The sequence below is a fragment of the Schistocerca americana genome, chromosome 4 (genome assembly GCF_021461395.2).
Source record: "Schistocerca americana isolate TAMUIC-IGC-003095 chromosome 4, iqSchAmer2.1, whole genome shotgun sequence".
NCBI lineage: Eukaryota > Metazoa > Arthropoda > Insecta > Orthoptera > Acrididae > Schistocerca > Schistocerca americana.
This window is the reverse complement of record NC_060122.1, coordinates 533,787,229-533,803,693: the sequence shown is the minus strand read 5'-3', so window position 1 is coordinate 533,803,693 and position 16,465 is coordinate 533,787,229. Positions and strand designations below refer to the sequence as shown.

General features: G+C 37.9%; 1 protein-coding gene across 1 annotated transcript in view; it reads left to right on the top strand.

Moving 5' to 3' along the window:
- Positions 1–16,465, top strand: part of LOC124612995 (activator of 90 kDa heat shock protein ATPase homolog 1-like) — a 98,499-nt gene that overhangs the window by 78,180 nt on the left and 3,854 nt on the right. The window contains exon 9 of the mRNA XM_047141545.1: positions 15,661–15,797. Within this exon, the coding sequence (XP_046997501.1) occupies positions 15,661–15,797 (137 nt within the window). The remainder of the gene's footprint in view (positions 1–15,660; positions 15,798–16,465) is intronic.

Genomic DNA, 16,465 nt, shown 5'->3' with positions numbered 1-16,465 from the left:
GAATGATGGACAAAGTGCTCTGACTTCAACTGGACACAGGTGCAGTTGTGACATTGCTGAACCCACAAATTTATGTGGACTTAGGATCTCTGGCATTGTCTCCTGTTACTCAAATTATTCGTGAATTATAGCAAGAAGCATATTCCAGTTTTGGAGAAATTATGGCTCCCATGTGTAAATTGGTGGTTGATTCATTGATATTTTTGGTGGTGGATGATGATGGTGGCGACAATTTGTTTGGTCTGGATGATTTAAATGCTTTTGGTTTTTCTTTGTGGGGGCAATGCACCTTGTTATCAACCAGATCCCTTACCATCAGTTAGATTCTCTGTGTTCTGGGTTCTCGTCTTTTATTGGATAGGTTAGCTTGTGCCACTAATTTTATGGTGCACATTACTCTCGACACCTAAGGTACACCTGCATTTCTTCTTGGCATGCCTTGTTCTGGTAGCACTGCGTGATCAAGTGAAATCTGCATTGGACAAACTGATGTCTTTGGGGTCAGCCAGCATTATGTCAAGTGAATGGTCATGATTGTAATAAAACCAAAGGGTCAAATTCACTTCTGTGGAAACTTTAAAGTGTCCATTAATGCTCAGTCGTTATCTTCGACACCTAACCTTTGCCTCATCAGGACGAGCTATTCGCCAAACCCCTTGGGGCTCAATTTCACCCAAAATTGATGTATCTGAAGCCTATTTACAAATTGCATTGAATGAGCTGTCTAAATGGCTCCCTCTGATTAACACGCCCCCAATATCAGCACCTCCTGTTTGGTGTGGCTAGCACCTCTCCAGTTTTTCAGCTTTTTTTTGGAACAGTTGATGATGTCCATTCTGAGGTGCATCAATTATCTCGACAACTTCGTGATGGGTGCATCTACTGACAAACACTTACACAGCTTATGCTCATTGTTCATGGTCTTACATATTGCTGGGTTGAAGTCCCACTTATTTCAGCCATTGATTGTCCGTTTGGAGTTTGAGATTTCCGGAATAGTAAAAAGCCTTTGTGTCATCATATTGCAGGTCATAGCTCTGCCTTGCCTACAAATGTCAATGAACTTCTAAGTGGTTTTAGGGGAAATTGCCTACCACCATAAATTAAATTGGCCCTTCCTCTCCATGAAATATTCCAGAAGGATATCTGCTTTCAGTGGACACATGGCTGCAAGCATGCATTCACACTTTTTAAACCTAAATAACATTGTACTCCTTGTTTGACTACCTTCCATCCTGGCTACCGCCTGGTCTTGTGTACAGAAGCCTTCCAGTGTAGCCTTGGAACCATTTTTGCACATTGCTGTGAGGATGGTTCCGAACATTCAATAGCTTAACTCAGCACTACTTTCAAGTTGAGAAGGGAGTGCTTGCTATCATCTGTGGCCTAAGTGTTGGGCTATGTTTCTCTCTTGCTACAACTGTGAAATACATTTTCAGCTTACCACACAGTATGCCAATTCCAATGCACTGTCCTGACTTCCGATGAGGATTGAGCCTACTTTTGAATGGAATGAGCTCCTTTCTTTTCCACTTAGATGTTGAGGCACAACTTACATGGTTTCGTATTGCGGGCTCCCAGATTGCAGCTATTATTGCTGCCAATGCAGTTTTGAGCTGGCTTGTCCACTTTGGACAGGCCCCTGGGCAGGATGTCTTATCCTTTACATATCTGTTTTGCTCTCTGTCACCAGCTTTCAGTGTTTGACGTTGTTGTTCTCTTAGCTACGGATGGGCTGTTGCTCAGCATTGTGATCATAGCCTCTGGCAATAAGTACGCCAGAGACATTGGGAGGTCTCATGTACCAAATCATTAGCCTGTCAGCAAGTGTTTTACCCCAACACTGATGTACACATTTTACATTGTTGTGGCTTGCTCTTACTGGCTTGCTCTCAGTGTGCTACACAACAAGTGGTGCCATGGGCATTGATCTCTCCATGGCCCACACCACAGCATCTGTGGGAATTTGTCCATGTTGCTTTTGCGGGATCCTTCCTCAGTTCTTACTGATTGTTGGTTATTGATAACTTCTCTAACTTTGCAAAAATTGTTGGCTGTCATTTGATATCAGCTATGGCTATGATTCAGGCCATTTCCAAGATTTTTTCTACCGAAGGGTTGCTGTATACAATTGTAATGGGTAAAGGTGTCTCAGATCTTCAGTGATTTCTGTGCCACCAAGACATTCACCTACAGGTTTACACCAGCCGGGGCCCAGCAGAGATGCTCAGTGGTCACCCATCCCACACCGTCCTCCTCCTGCTCATGCCGTTTCACCAAAGTCTGTCGACATGGCCCTTGTCACAGTTCACTTGTCAGCACTTCCACATCCAACTGGGCCAATGCCATGTCCCTGTATGCCTGAGCAAGCAGTACCTTTGCTGTAAATGCAGTACTGCTATGTTGAGGTTCCAGACATCGAGAAGCTTCCTGTGCCATCACTCATCCTATCTTCTGGTACTTTGTGGGTTAGGTGTGTGGGGGGTGGGGGCTCTGCTGTGTTTGCCCATGGCTGTCCACCACTTTTGCTCATACTCACCAGTTCCAGTGCAGAATCTCCTTCTGCCTCTGCAGATGCCATGGATGTGTGATGGTCATCCCAATGCCTGCATCAGAGGAGCACCTTTCCTCAAGCATATTTGGATATGTGCTGTGGACGTGGGCACTGGCGTCCTAAATTGAACACTTCACTATCTGCATCTATGCAGACTGGCAGTCAGAGGCCACCTATGACTTGTGCAAACGACATGGCACCCACTGTACCATGTACCGGAGCTCTTGCCTATATAAGAACAGCACAGTAGCTGCTTGTCCTCAGATGTGTTCTGCTGCTTGTATTGTACTTACGCTCATGTGTAACTTTAATGTGGATTAATAAACTCACCTTTGGTGGCCACACTGTTACTTGTGTCTTACATTATGAAACAAAGGAATAACTAGTGTATTTAAATGCAGTAGTTCATTTACATCCACATCTACATCTGCATGATTACTCTGCAATTCCCACTTAAGTGCCTGGCAGAGAGTTCATCGAACCATTTTCACACTACTTCTCTACCATTCCAAAGGAACACCTAAATCTTTCCATTCGAGCTCTGATTTCTCTTATTTTATTATGATGATCATTTCTCCCTCCATAGGTGGGTATCAACAAAATATTTACACATTCAGAAGAGAAAGTTGGTGATTGAAATTTCGTAAATAGATCTCTCCACAAAAGAAACCTAAATACATAGATAAATGGCATTTGCCTTGAAATCGTGTAATACAAGTTTATAACACTCCATTGTTTGATTGCATCGGCAGCAGCTGGTGGAAATGTTAGAGATCACCTCAGTAGCAGTAGTAGCAGTAGTAGTAGTAGTAGTAGTTTATTCATCCATAGGCATTGTACATTGCAATGGGTTTCATCAGAAAATACATAAAATAAAAACAACAACAATAATAACAATAATACAGAGGTGCACAGTACCCTACACAATATCACATACAAAATTGCACAAACAACTTTGATTAATTATATAACTGTATGAAAAAGATGGACTACATAGTTCTAACTCTTCTGTTCAAAATGGCTAGCACTTCATAAAAAATGACATTGACATATAGTATATGAATATAATTATTTGCCACAAGGTTATTGCAGGTGTTTTTTTGCACTATAATTGCAGTTGGTCATTAAGAAATTGAATACTGCTTGCTTAAATGAAGACAATTTTTTATTTCTTTTGTATGTACTGGAAGTCTGTTGTTCAGTGTTGAATGTTTGTGTGTTTCTGTGCTGAAGCCCTGTTTACTATTTTTATATGAATGTCATTGCACATTATTGTATTCTAACAATGAAAATCTGAATAAGCTTTGAAATTGTCAGTGTACCTTTTTATATTCATTACACTTTTTTGTACATAGAAGCATGGTAAGGGTAGAATATTTAGATGTTGAAATAACTGCTTTGAGGGTGTTAGCCTTCAATTTTGGTAATTATTCCAACAGCTCATTTTGTACAGTGAACGTGGTTTTCAGGTTTATCTTTTTATGACCCTAGAAGGTGAGCCCATAGATAATAGCAGAATGGGGTAAACAAAATAGAATGTTCTTCTACATTCTCTTCTACACACACTAATTACATGCCATGCAAAGTAATCAGATTGTTTGTGAGATACAGGTTGTGAGATTTCCAGTCTAAGTTTTCTTATGTATCCACAGCTAAAACTATTGTGAGAGCTACCCTCACAGTTTCTTTATTTTGTATTCTGAGGTCTAGGTCATGATATAACTGATTTCCTGCAATGAATACAATTAATTTTTGAATCATTTAATGTTAACATGTTCATTTGAAACCAGTTTTGTAAATATTCCAGAACCCTGGTAGCAGTATCTGATTTATATCAGTTAGAACAACATTTTTGTCATCAGCAAATGGGGTTATGCGAGTACCATTGACTGGAATCTTGATATCGTTAACATAAATAAGAAATAAGAGAGGTACTAGAACACTGCCATGATGTACTCCAAATGGTACAGTCTGAATATCAGATCTGTAAACAACACTTTGTTCCTTAATGTATTTCAGCTACCAGTCTCCTATTATGGGATATGACAAATCATTGTTTTTCCACTCCTTGTTCACTGATATTTTTCTATCAAGATATCATGTTGGACAGTAATGAATGCCATCGATAAGACCGAGTTCGTTTCTCTTGTATTGTTCTTTCTCTCAAGTCCCAATACAATAGCTGATTGTGAAAACTATGTTGATTTAAAGACAAGAATTTTTCAAGGTAATTTGTAATTCTGTGTTTCTTGATTGTCTCTATTACTGCTGAAAATACAGATAACAAAGCTTATGTTTCCATCTTCATATGTAATGCCCTTTTTATACAGTGGTTTTATTTTTGACATTTTCAGTCTTTGCAGAAATAGTCCTGATAATTATGTATTTACAATATGTATTCTGACATGCCAGTAGCACATTTAATTACAACTGCTCCAGGTATCTCGCCAATTCGGGAAGACATTTTATTCTTCATTATTTTTTATTACTTTAAGAACTTCTGATTTATTTGTGGGACAAAGCTCTATTGAATTAACTCTTTGTTCCTTTGGAACTGGTGTTGTGTTACTTGTACAGTAGTTTTTGCTCATGTTGACTGGAGTAGTTATGAAGTACTCATTTAAGTAATTTGCTAGAGTAAGGTTTATCATTTCTTCAAAATAATGTCATCTTGATTTTTGACATCTTTGTTTGTTTCTTTTTTTACTGCTTTCCAAATTGCTTTTGATTTGTTTCCTGTCCCCATAATTACTTTGTAATTGTGGATTGTATTAGCATTTTTATCGCTTCCCTGTAAATTTTCTTGTATGTCTGAACGTAGCCTGAGAAGTGTTAATCTTTGTTGTCTTTTTGGAGTGGATTGAGGTGTTTCAGAGTTTGAGAATATACTTTGATAGTTTCTGACAGTAGCGGATCAAATTGGATGTAAAGAGTCAATGGATGAAGCCATGAACCTTCTACAAAAAGCAGTGCAGAGAAAAATTAGCCTGATGTATGTACCCTACATCACAGCAAATGAGATTGAGAAGGTGATATGCCAAATGAAAAACAAAAATTCCACTGGTGTGGACAATATGTTTATCAAAGTACAGAAACATTGCCACAAATATATTCTTAAAGTTCTGTGTCACATATTTAATGAATCTCTAAATCAAGGTACTGTCCCTAATAGACTAAAATTTGCTGTTGTTAAACCACTCTTCAAAAAGGGTGATAAAGCAGATGTTTCTGGATTCCAAAAGGGTGTTTCAACCGAACAAGCCATTTTCTCATTTGTCAACCAACTCCTTGAATCAATAAACAAGAAAATGTCACCATTTGGAATCTTTTGTGATCTGTCAAAAGCATTTGACTGTGTAGATCACAAGATTATACTAAGAAAGGCTGAGCATTATGGCTTAAAAGATAAAGTAGGGAAGTGGCTTGAGTCGTATCTAGATGACAGAAATCAGAAGGTAGTATTAAACAATTGTGCAAAGGTGCCTGCCAGCTCTGATTGGGGTGCATTAAAATGTGGAGTGCTGCAGGGCTCGGTGCTTGGTCTCTTACTTTTCTTAATCTTTGTAAATGACCTCCCATGGTGTGTGACCCAAGAAGCCCACTTCACCCTATTTGCAGATGACACAACCATTATGATTGACAAGGTACCCAACTGCAGTCTAGAGCATACTGCGACCACTATATTCCAAGAAGTTCTAGATTGGTTCACTGCAAATGGTCTGTCCCTCAATGTTAATAAGACTCATTTCATTCAGTTTCAAACAGTAAACAAAAAAATTGGAAATTGTTGAAATAAAATATGGAGACAAAGAAATAGTGAAAGTTTTATCTTACAAATTTCTGGGTTTACATATTGATAAGAAACTAAATTGGTCTGTCCACATCACTGACTGATGTAAAAGACTGAATTCAGCAGCATTTGTCATTCGCTCAATTGCATCCGTTTGTGACATGGAAACAATCAAAACTGCATATGTTGGTTATTTCCATTCACTTATGACGTATGGCATCATATTCTGGGGAAATCAACCACAAGCAAATAAAGTCTTAGTTGCACAGAAGAGAGTTATCAGGATTATGAGTAGAGTGCATCCTAGATCTTCTTGCAGAAATTTATTCAAAGAGCTGGGGATCCTCACCATGCCTTGTCAATACATCTTGTCACTAATGTGCTTCATGAACAAAAATTATGCAATTTACAAAATGAATAGTGCATACCATGACCACAATACAACAAGGAAACATGATTTTCACAAAGATTTAAAAAAAATCTCAGCATGGTACAGAAAGGAGTTCATTATTCAAGTTTAAAGAGTGCAATAAGCTTGCAGTCATTGGGGATCTTACTAAATTCAAAACAGAGCTAAAACTTTATTTTTTGGATAATTCTATTCTTTACAGGAATTCTTTGATAATGTGTAATACTTCTTGAATTTGTGTTTAATTTCATGCATTTATAATAGAACTCATTATGTAGATTAGCATATCACATGTTGGCAGAATATTTTTTAGATGAATTACTTTAAATTTGTTTATGTAATCATCTATGTCATTACTGCACTATTATTTATGCAATCATCTATGTCATTACTGTACTATTATCTGTGTTGTTATCTGAATTCTTATGTGTAATTATTTGACATGTGGATGTCCATTTTCTTGTATCTGCTTATATATGTTAAATTGGTTGCCTCATGATCATTTACATGTGGGTATTACCATAATAACCTGACATGTTCTACATCCTAGGGATACATTCGCGTCAAGGATCCATGGAACTCGAAAATAAATAAATAAATAAAAGTAACTGATATCCATTGACTGTTGTTCCATAACATGATGATTTTTGTGAGTGTTTTTGGAAAAGACATTTAAACAGGGACATGAAAATATCAGAAAATGCATTTAATAATTCATCAGTTGTCGATTTTGCAAATCATTTTCTCAGGCTGCTTTTGCTAATGCTAATAAAAATACTGTAGACTTGCCTTTTATGTTCCCACTTACGATTTACTGTCTTGGGTATAGAAGAATTTACATATGCTACTAGTGTGTTGTGATCCGGAAGACATAAATTTATATTTAGAGTCTTGGGGACACCTGTTTTGATATTTGTGAATATATTATCGAATAGGGAAGATTTTATCTGTGTTATTCTAGTGATGTCATTTAAAGAGTGGTTTCATATGAAATTTGCTGAGGGTACAAAGCTGTCGTTTTTCTTCACAGTGATCTTTCCTGATGTTTTGTCCTTGCAAATGTACAGTGACACAGAAACTTTTCATGCTAGATATAGTTGCTCTTTGGTTTATGTTTCTGTTAGCTATTCCATGCTTTACATTCATGTTTGTACAACTGTAAGCTGTTATCAAGTATATACGGGAATATATATTTTGTTTTCTTCATTACCCACAAGGTTATTTTAAAATCCCAAATAAGAATAATTTCACTTCATTATTATAAAAAATGTAATGCTGCCTCCATTTTTTTAAAATATATTTTTATCATCCAGTGGTGATCTATATGTTGGCATGATAATTAGTTTCTTACTCTTCTACTCAGGTTTTGTCTCTAAGGGACATGATTTGATATGTTTCAGTACTTATATGGTCTCTTGTTTTTACATTAAACTGTTATATTCTTGTGTATTGCATACTCCATCATTAAAAAACATTTTGGTAATAATGAGCTGCTAATTTAAATTTGCTCATATCCATAAGACTTCATTCATTAAACTTGCACCAGTGTTCAGATAAACAAATAAAAGAGACATCAGCAATGTTCTTTAAAGCTACTTGTAAATCTAACACTTTGTTATTGAGGCACTATATATTCTGACGCGTTATCCTGAATGTTTTGAAGTATTTTTACTTTTGTCATTACCTGGTAATGTGCTACTGATATGGTTACACTATTGGTCGGAGGATGGCATCTACATACCATACAGCCATTATGGTGCCTTCCATGACCACCAGCAGGGTATGTCGGCCCCAAATAATGCCACCTCAAAACATCAGGGAACCTCCACCTTGCTGCACTTGCTGGACAGTGTGTCTAAGGCGTTCAGCCTGGCCAGGTTGCCTCCAAACATGTATCCGACGATTTTCTGGTTGAAAGCATATGCGACACTCATCGGTGAAGAGAATGTAATGCCACTCCTGCGTGGTCCATTTGGCATGTTGTTGGGCCCATCTGTACTGTGCTGCATGATGTCATGGTTGCAAAGATGGACTTCGCTATGGATGTCGGGAGTAAAGTTGCGCATGATGCAGCCTACTGTGTACAGTTTGAGTCGTAACACGACGTCCTGTGGCTGCACAAAAAGCATTATTCAACATGGTGGCGTTGCTGTCAGGGTTCCTCTGAGCCGTAATCCATAGGTAGCAGTCATCCACTGCAGTAGTAGCCCTTGGGCAGTCTGGGCAAGGCATGTCATCGACAGCTCCTGTCTCTCTGTAAATCTCATGCATGTCCAAACAACATCGCTTTGGTTCACTCCGAGACATCTGGACACTTCCATTGTTGAGAGCCCTTCCTGCACAAAGAAACAATGTGGACACAATTGAACTATGGTATTGACCATCTAGGCATGGTTGAACTACAGAAAACACGAGCCATGTACCTCCTTCTTGGTGGAATGACTGGAATTGATCAGCTGTCGGACCCCCTCGATCTAATAGGTGCTGCTCAAGCATGGTTGTTTACATCTTTGGGTAGGTTTAGTGACATCTCTGAACAGTCAAAGTGACTGTGTATGTGATACAATATCCACAGTCAATGTCTATCTTCAGGCGTTCTGGGAACCGGGGTGATGCAAAACTTTTTTTTTGATGTGTGTATAAAATAGATTACACTGATGACAACTTGCAACACAAGCTCAATGTAGTCATTGTTAACAGATCTGTCACCACCCAAGGAACACATCTACTTATTTATTTAGATATTTTTTGCATGGAGTCATTAACAGATGGCTTTCACAAATGCCAAATACATTTACAGCATAGTATTTCAGGTAGTAATTAAACACAATCAATAATACTTGTCAAAATGAATTACAATTTTTATGTAAATTAATACAACAGATATCCTTAATTTACCACATACTGTAACTCTATATTTTATAAAATTGTCTTGTTAATTTACAAAACCAAACATTTGAAACATCTTATGCACACCTTGCATATGTATTATTTTACAGTACATCAGTGGGCTCTTAATCTTTACTGCTTTAAAACTCACAAAGTGAACACAGATACCTTTCAATTACGAATATATTAACTTCTGATTGTAATTTTTTTATTACAGTTTTTCAGTGACTCTGGAAGCTTATTAGCCCATTAATGTATGGACTCCAGTCCGTCATTTTTAATGTAGTTCTTAGTCTGAAGTAATTATCTTTGAACCTGGTGCTGTGGTCATGAATATCACTACATTTAGTTACCTCAGTTTCCTGGGAGATAAAACAAGTGATTAATTTATAGAGCTACAAGGAATACATGGTGAACTACTTGTGTTGTGTGAAAATCTTGCAGCAAGAATCTTTATAGCCCAGTCAATGTATAAACCTCAACTGTCTTTTTTGAAGTAGCAGTAAGGTGTCTGTCTGCAGCATAACCCCATATTTCTATGCAGTATCTAAGTAAGGGGATAGATTGTCCCATAATATACAGTTTCCAGCGTGTGGGCGGGCACTGTTTTGACACCTGCCTAAAAAGATACAAACCATTGTTGACCTTGTTGCATACAGCATTAACATGGTTAATCCACTGAAGATTTGAGTCCAAATGGACACCTAAGAATTTGCAGCTGTTTGCTTCCTCTGCCATTATCCCACATGCCTCACTTACGTATGAGTGGTGTGAACTGCCAGTTGTTGCTAATATTACATCTGGGATTTACTTACATTGACCTTTTGCATGGAAATATACTCTAAGACAAAAATAAAAGAAAAAGAATAAATTAAAATAAACCACACACCATGAAGGAGTTATGCAAATTGGTCACAAGTTTATGTTTGTACAGGTATCAATGGAAAATGCAAAATTGTAAACTGATGGATGAATGTGTGATGCTGCAGAGCAATTTCACCTCACAGGCATAAAGTCTTTGTGAATTTCATTCCATGTACTCAGTTGGACAGTAAGTATGCTTCGCAGACAGGCATATCAACAATATATGCAGGTATCAGCATTTGACAGTGTACCTGTACTTGGGCTCAAAGAAGCTGGTTGGAGTAATCAGTGAATTGCTCGATATTTGAATAGGGACCACTATCTGATGATGATGCCAGGAATGGATGAACCATGGTTGAACACAGTGTCAAGAAAGAAGCGATCAACATAGAGAGATGACCGAGCAATTGTCAGAAGAGCACTCAGAGCTCTGGATTCATCACTGTCATCAATCTGATATTCAACTGGAGCTTAAGTAACCACAAGGACCATTAATAGTTGGCTAACAGAAAGGGGGCTGAGCTCATGGTGCATCTTGTGCTGACTACTGTTGACCTCTGCACACCAACAAGCCCATTTGGAGTCTTGTTGGGTTCATTCAGCATGGAATCTCATTGACTGGAGTAGAATTGTCCTCAGCGGTGAGTCCAACTTTGAACTCAGCCCTGGTGACCAGTGAAGACGTGTCTGGAGACAATCCAGACAGCAGTGGAGTATCAATCTGACTGTCAACTGCCATACAGCACAACAACTAGGATGACAGTCTGGGTGCATTTCTTTTGATACCAAGACCCTTTTGGTTGCCATATTCATGCACTCTTAAAGCACAGCGGTACATCAACAACATTCTATGACCTGTTTTATTGCCCTTCATGGCAAGACATCCTGGGCTTATGTTTAAACAACATAATGCCCTCCCACACATGCCTGCCTTCATGCTTACCAAACACTACCTTGGCCAGTGGGGTCATCAGATTTCTTCCCAGTTGTGAATGTTTGGAACATTATGGGCAGGGCCCTCTAACCAGCTCGGGATTTTGATGATCTAATGCACTGATTGGACAGATTTTGGCATGATAAGTCCCAGGAGGACATTGAATACCTTTGTCAATCAATGCAAAGCTGAATAACTGCATGCATCAGGGCCAGAGGTGGACCAATGTGTTATTTACTTGCTCAGTTTGTGAATCTCTTTCTTCTGAATAAATCATACAATTTTTGTGAAATTGTAATTATTTTGTTATCTGTACATGATACGACCGTGCTTCTTCTTATTTTTATGTTCTTAGTTCAGATAGCTCATTATTTCCTGAAAATTCAAGTTACAATGTGCGAGTTAAAGGGTGTACAGATATATGTTAGAAATAGGAAAGGTCCACAAATTGAGGCATGGGGAACTCTTGTGTCACTGTTTCATTTGTCAATTTGAAAGGTAAAACCTTATCATAAATTTGATATATAAGTTTGGCACAATGTTTTTGATTCATCAGGTATGTGTCTAGATGTTTCATTGATGCATTTTTCTAAGCCAGAGGCTTTATTAAGGTATAGAAACATTCTGGCTGTGTGCTTTAGTGTACACATATAATAGTGGTGGCCATGCTTTGGTTTTTCCTAAATCTAAGCTGTGATTCAGTAAGCACTTGAGAGAAAGGCTGAGAGTTGTTATAGGACAACTGTTTCAAATATTTTAACAAATAGAGCTGCCTTCTTTGAGGATGTTCACATTGAAACTGGGATCAATGACCATGGGGCAGCTGTAGCAACAATGAATACCAAAGTACAGAGAACAGCGAAAACAAATAGAAGGATTTATATGTTCATCAAACTAGATAAGGAGGTAGTAATGTTGCTCCTCAATAAGGAACCTGAAATGTTAAGCTCAGGAGAGGAGCATATAGAAGAACTGTAACTCAGGTTTAGATGAATGGTTGAGCAAGTACTTGATACATATGTTCTGAGCAGAACAGTTCATGATGCGAGGGACTGTCCATGGTATAAAGTCACTGTAAATAAACAGAGACTACTGCTTGTTAATAGGTATAAAAATGAATAGGGCTGTAAATAGTGGGATGCTGAATGAAATGTGTTTGACATTTGATAGAACAGTGCATGAAACCTTCCATGACTATCATGGGGAAATATTATCAAAGGATCCTTCACCAAAACCAAATAAATTCTGGTCATATGTAAAGGCTGTTAGTGATACCGAAATGTCCAGACATTCAGAGATGGGACAGGAACTGAAATTGAGGGTAGCAGAGGAAAAGCAGAAACTTTGTTTTCGCATGTTCCTTTACAAATGAAAATCCAGTGGTATAGTCCCAATTTAATTCTTGCATCACTGTAAAGATATTAGCATCACTAGTGTTAGCGGCCACATCCATCTACATGAAGGATAGCAGAAGTGAACCAAAAACTGCTGACTAGTATCCTTGACATCCAGTTCTTGCAGAATCTTGGAACATATTCTGAGCTCGAACATAATGAAGTATGAGGACTATCTAGAAAGTAAGAGACATTCTGAAATAATTAAAAATTAACAATATGGAAACCAAAATTTTATTATACACATTTAAAGATACACTCTTAAGCTATTCTTCTACGTAATCACCATTCAGACCGAGACACTTATTATACTGTGGCACAAGTTTTTCAGTACTGTCTCTGTACAAATCTGTCACATGTAATTGCAAACACTGGTTTATACTGGTGTTCAGTTCACGTCAGTACCAGAGTGATGTGTAGTGAACCATGTCTTCATTGTGGGGAAGAGGTGCTTGTTGCAAAAGTTTTTATTATTTTTCTTTACACACCACAAAGGTCACAATAAATTTCAACTGTTTTGCAGTTTTTTGCTGACAAAAACCTACTCACAGAATGCACCTCACATGTGACAGGATTTTCTATTGCAGCACTCATTTCAACACATCACAGAAAGGAAAGTGGCAGAGACACAAAACACATGCTACCAGCGCTGGATGCATACTGAGTGTAGGAATGTTGTGATACCAAGATGTCAGTTTAGCTGTGCCCATTGCCTTGATGGGCCAAAACATCTTTTACTTTCTCGATTGCCCATGTATCTCAAATAGAATGGTTGGCACCAACCAGCAGAGATCTCACAAGCACCAATCACGTGAAACCCAATTTCTGCTTTTCTCACATGACATCCTAAGAGCCATGGATTAAGATAGTGAAGTGAATATATTTCTTGATTTCCAAAAAGCTTTCGACTCAGAATCACATGCTTATCATAAAAAGCATTATTGTATGGGGTATCAACTGAAATTTGTTACTGGATTGAGGATTTATTCATATGGAGTGGAAGCATGTTATATTGGATGGAGAAGCATCGACACATGTAGAAGTAGGTTCAGGGGTGCTCCCAGGAAAGTGTATTGAGAACCTTGCTGTTTGTTTGATTAAATAGGCTCAATTATAGGTAAAGCAGGTACAGGTTTTGGTTTATTAGTAGAATTCTAGAGAAGTGAAATTGATCTACAAAGGAGGTAGCTTGTGGTGCCTGTACAAAATACAACTAACAGGGAATACTCAATCTAAATAGAGAAGGGCAGGATGAATGATCACAGGTTTGTCTGACCCATGAGAGAGTGTCACAGAGATACTGAAGAAACTTAACTGGAAGACACCTGGAGATGTAAAAACTGCAAGAAATGAATGCTTCAACATAAATGCAGCTGTTAACCAATACTGCAGGTTGCACTGTTGTGCTTCACCACAGATGGCACCTGTGCAATGCCCTTAATAAGTTGAAAGTGTCAGGCACAGTCAGAACAGTGTTCTGTGTAGTTGAGAGTGCGTTATATTGGAGCCAAGTGAGTTTGAATGTGGGCAAATTGTTGGTGAGGCATTGTATTGAAGATTGATACCGCGTAAAGGAAAGCAGAAAACATCATCTACTAAGTCATAATGCGGACAAAAGTGTGTTTTGAGTGATTGTGATGGGCGGTCATTGAAGAGGATTGTGACAAAAAATAAGAGGATGGCAGCTGCAAAAGTCACTGCAGAACTGCATGTCACACCCACAAACCCTGTCAGTACAAAAAAACATGAATGTAGCTCCATAAGCAGGGAATTTCAGAGCTAGCTGGAATTCCAAAACCGCTCATTGGTTATGCAAATGCTGGCAACAGGAAAATATTGTGCTGGAGCCATAAAGCCTGGATTATGGAGGAATGGAGGAAATTCATTTGGTTAAATGTGTCTTGTTTTACTACATTTCCAATGTCTGGCTGAGTTTACATCCTAAGAGTGAACTATGGACAGTGTTCAGTGATGATTTTGGCAGCCACATCAAGGTATTCCTTGGGCTCATGGTTGCTGTGCAAGGTCACTTTATTGCCAAGGATTATGTGACCAGTTTGGCTGATCAAGGTCATCTCGTGATACAGTCTTTGTTCTCCAGTGGTGAAGCTGTATTCCAAGATGGCAGGGCCCCTGCTCACATAGCTTGCACCGCCCAGCACTGGCTTTGTGAAAGAAGGGTATGTGATCGCTCTCCACCTCAATCATCATTACCAGAACTTTCCATTATTTTGCAGGAAGAATGGTATAAAATTCATTTGAAAACCATACAGGACATGTATTTATCCATTTTGAGATGACTGGAAGCTGTTTTGAATGCCAACAGCTTTCCTACACCATATTAGACATGGTAACATGTTATGTTTTTGGTGTTTACATATTTTTATCCATCAGTGTATGTGGATCTCGTTTTTGATTTTCTCCTTCACTTGATACACCAGAATGAATTTTCATATTGCACTTTTTAGGTGTCTACTGAAATATGTGAAAGAAAATTCAAGATAGATTGGAAATGTATCAGTGATTTTGCTGTAACTTGATCACAATAAGAACAACAAATGGATAAAAAAGAACCTAAACACATATTTTCTTTTGAAGAACTGTTGAGAAAGGTGTTTGCATGATATATGTGCTATTCTGAAACAGTTATCCTATTAAACTGTTACATTATTGCAGGTACCCAAATCAAAGATTTTTTAGACATGGAGAATCAGCAGTTGGCCTTATGGTCATTTTTCATCTGTTCTAATTGAAATAGAACAACTTTTGCATGACATCTGCACCATTCTGAAACAGTTATCCTATTAAACTCTTATATTATTGCAGGTACCCAACTCAAAGATTTATCAGACATGGAGAATCAGCAATTGGCCTGATGGTCATTTCTCAACTGTTCTAATTGAAATAGAACAACTTTTGGATGGCATAGAAGTAAAACTGACTCAAGAAAGTATTCCTGAAAGGTAAGCAGTGGCCTCTACATCACACTCCTGGTTTTCATATTGCTGAAGTGAAGTGTAGTTTATTGACAAAATTCTATAAGCCAGATTTGTATTCCTTTGTGAATTTTATAAAACAGTTTAATTATGATGATATCAAAGTAGTTTTACTGTGAAGAGAATGTTAATAATGTTAAACATTCTTAAAAAGATTAATGTGGAGTGCTAAAGTCCCAAGGACATAAACAAAGGCACCACTTCTTACAAAGTTAATCCACTATGCAGCCTGAAAACGGCCCTTTGTTCTCATATACATAAAATATGTACTAATTTGCAAGTCTCTCAGCTCTGTCATTACTTTTAAGATATTATTTGTATAATGTCAGTTGCCGCAAGTGGAAGATGTGTTTTGTTAGCACTCCACAGTCCTCACAATTTTGACTGTGAAAAACTGAATCTCTGGTGTTCATCTGTGGCCTGTTAGTGTAGAAGTTATCACAGAGTAAGCTAAGTAAAAAGTCCATGCATTTTGCGCATTTCTTTTTTTACATATGTAAGCCAGCTTGCACAGTTTCCTTCATGTGAGACTGCTTTTCCACATAGCGTCCAGTTCAAAGTTCTTGATTATAATATTTTGTTGTTTGTGTCACTATTGTGTTATTTTTCATTGATTGTGTCAAAAATTGTGTGTA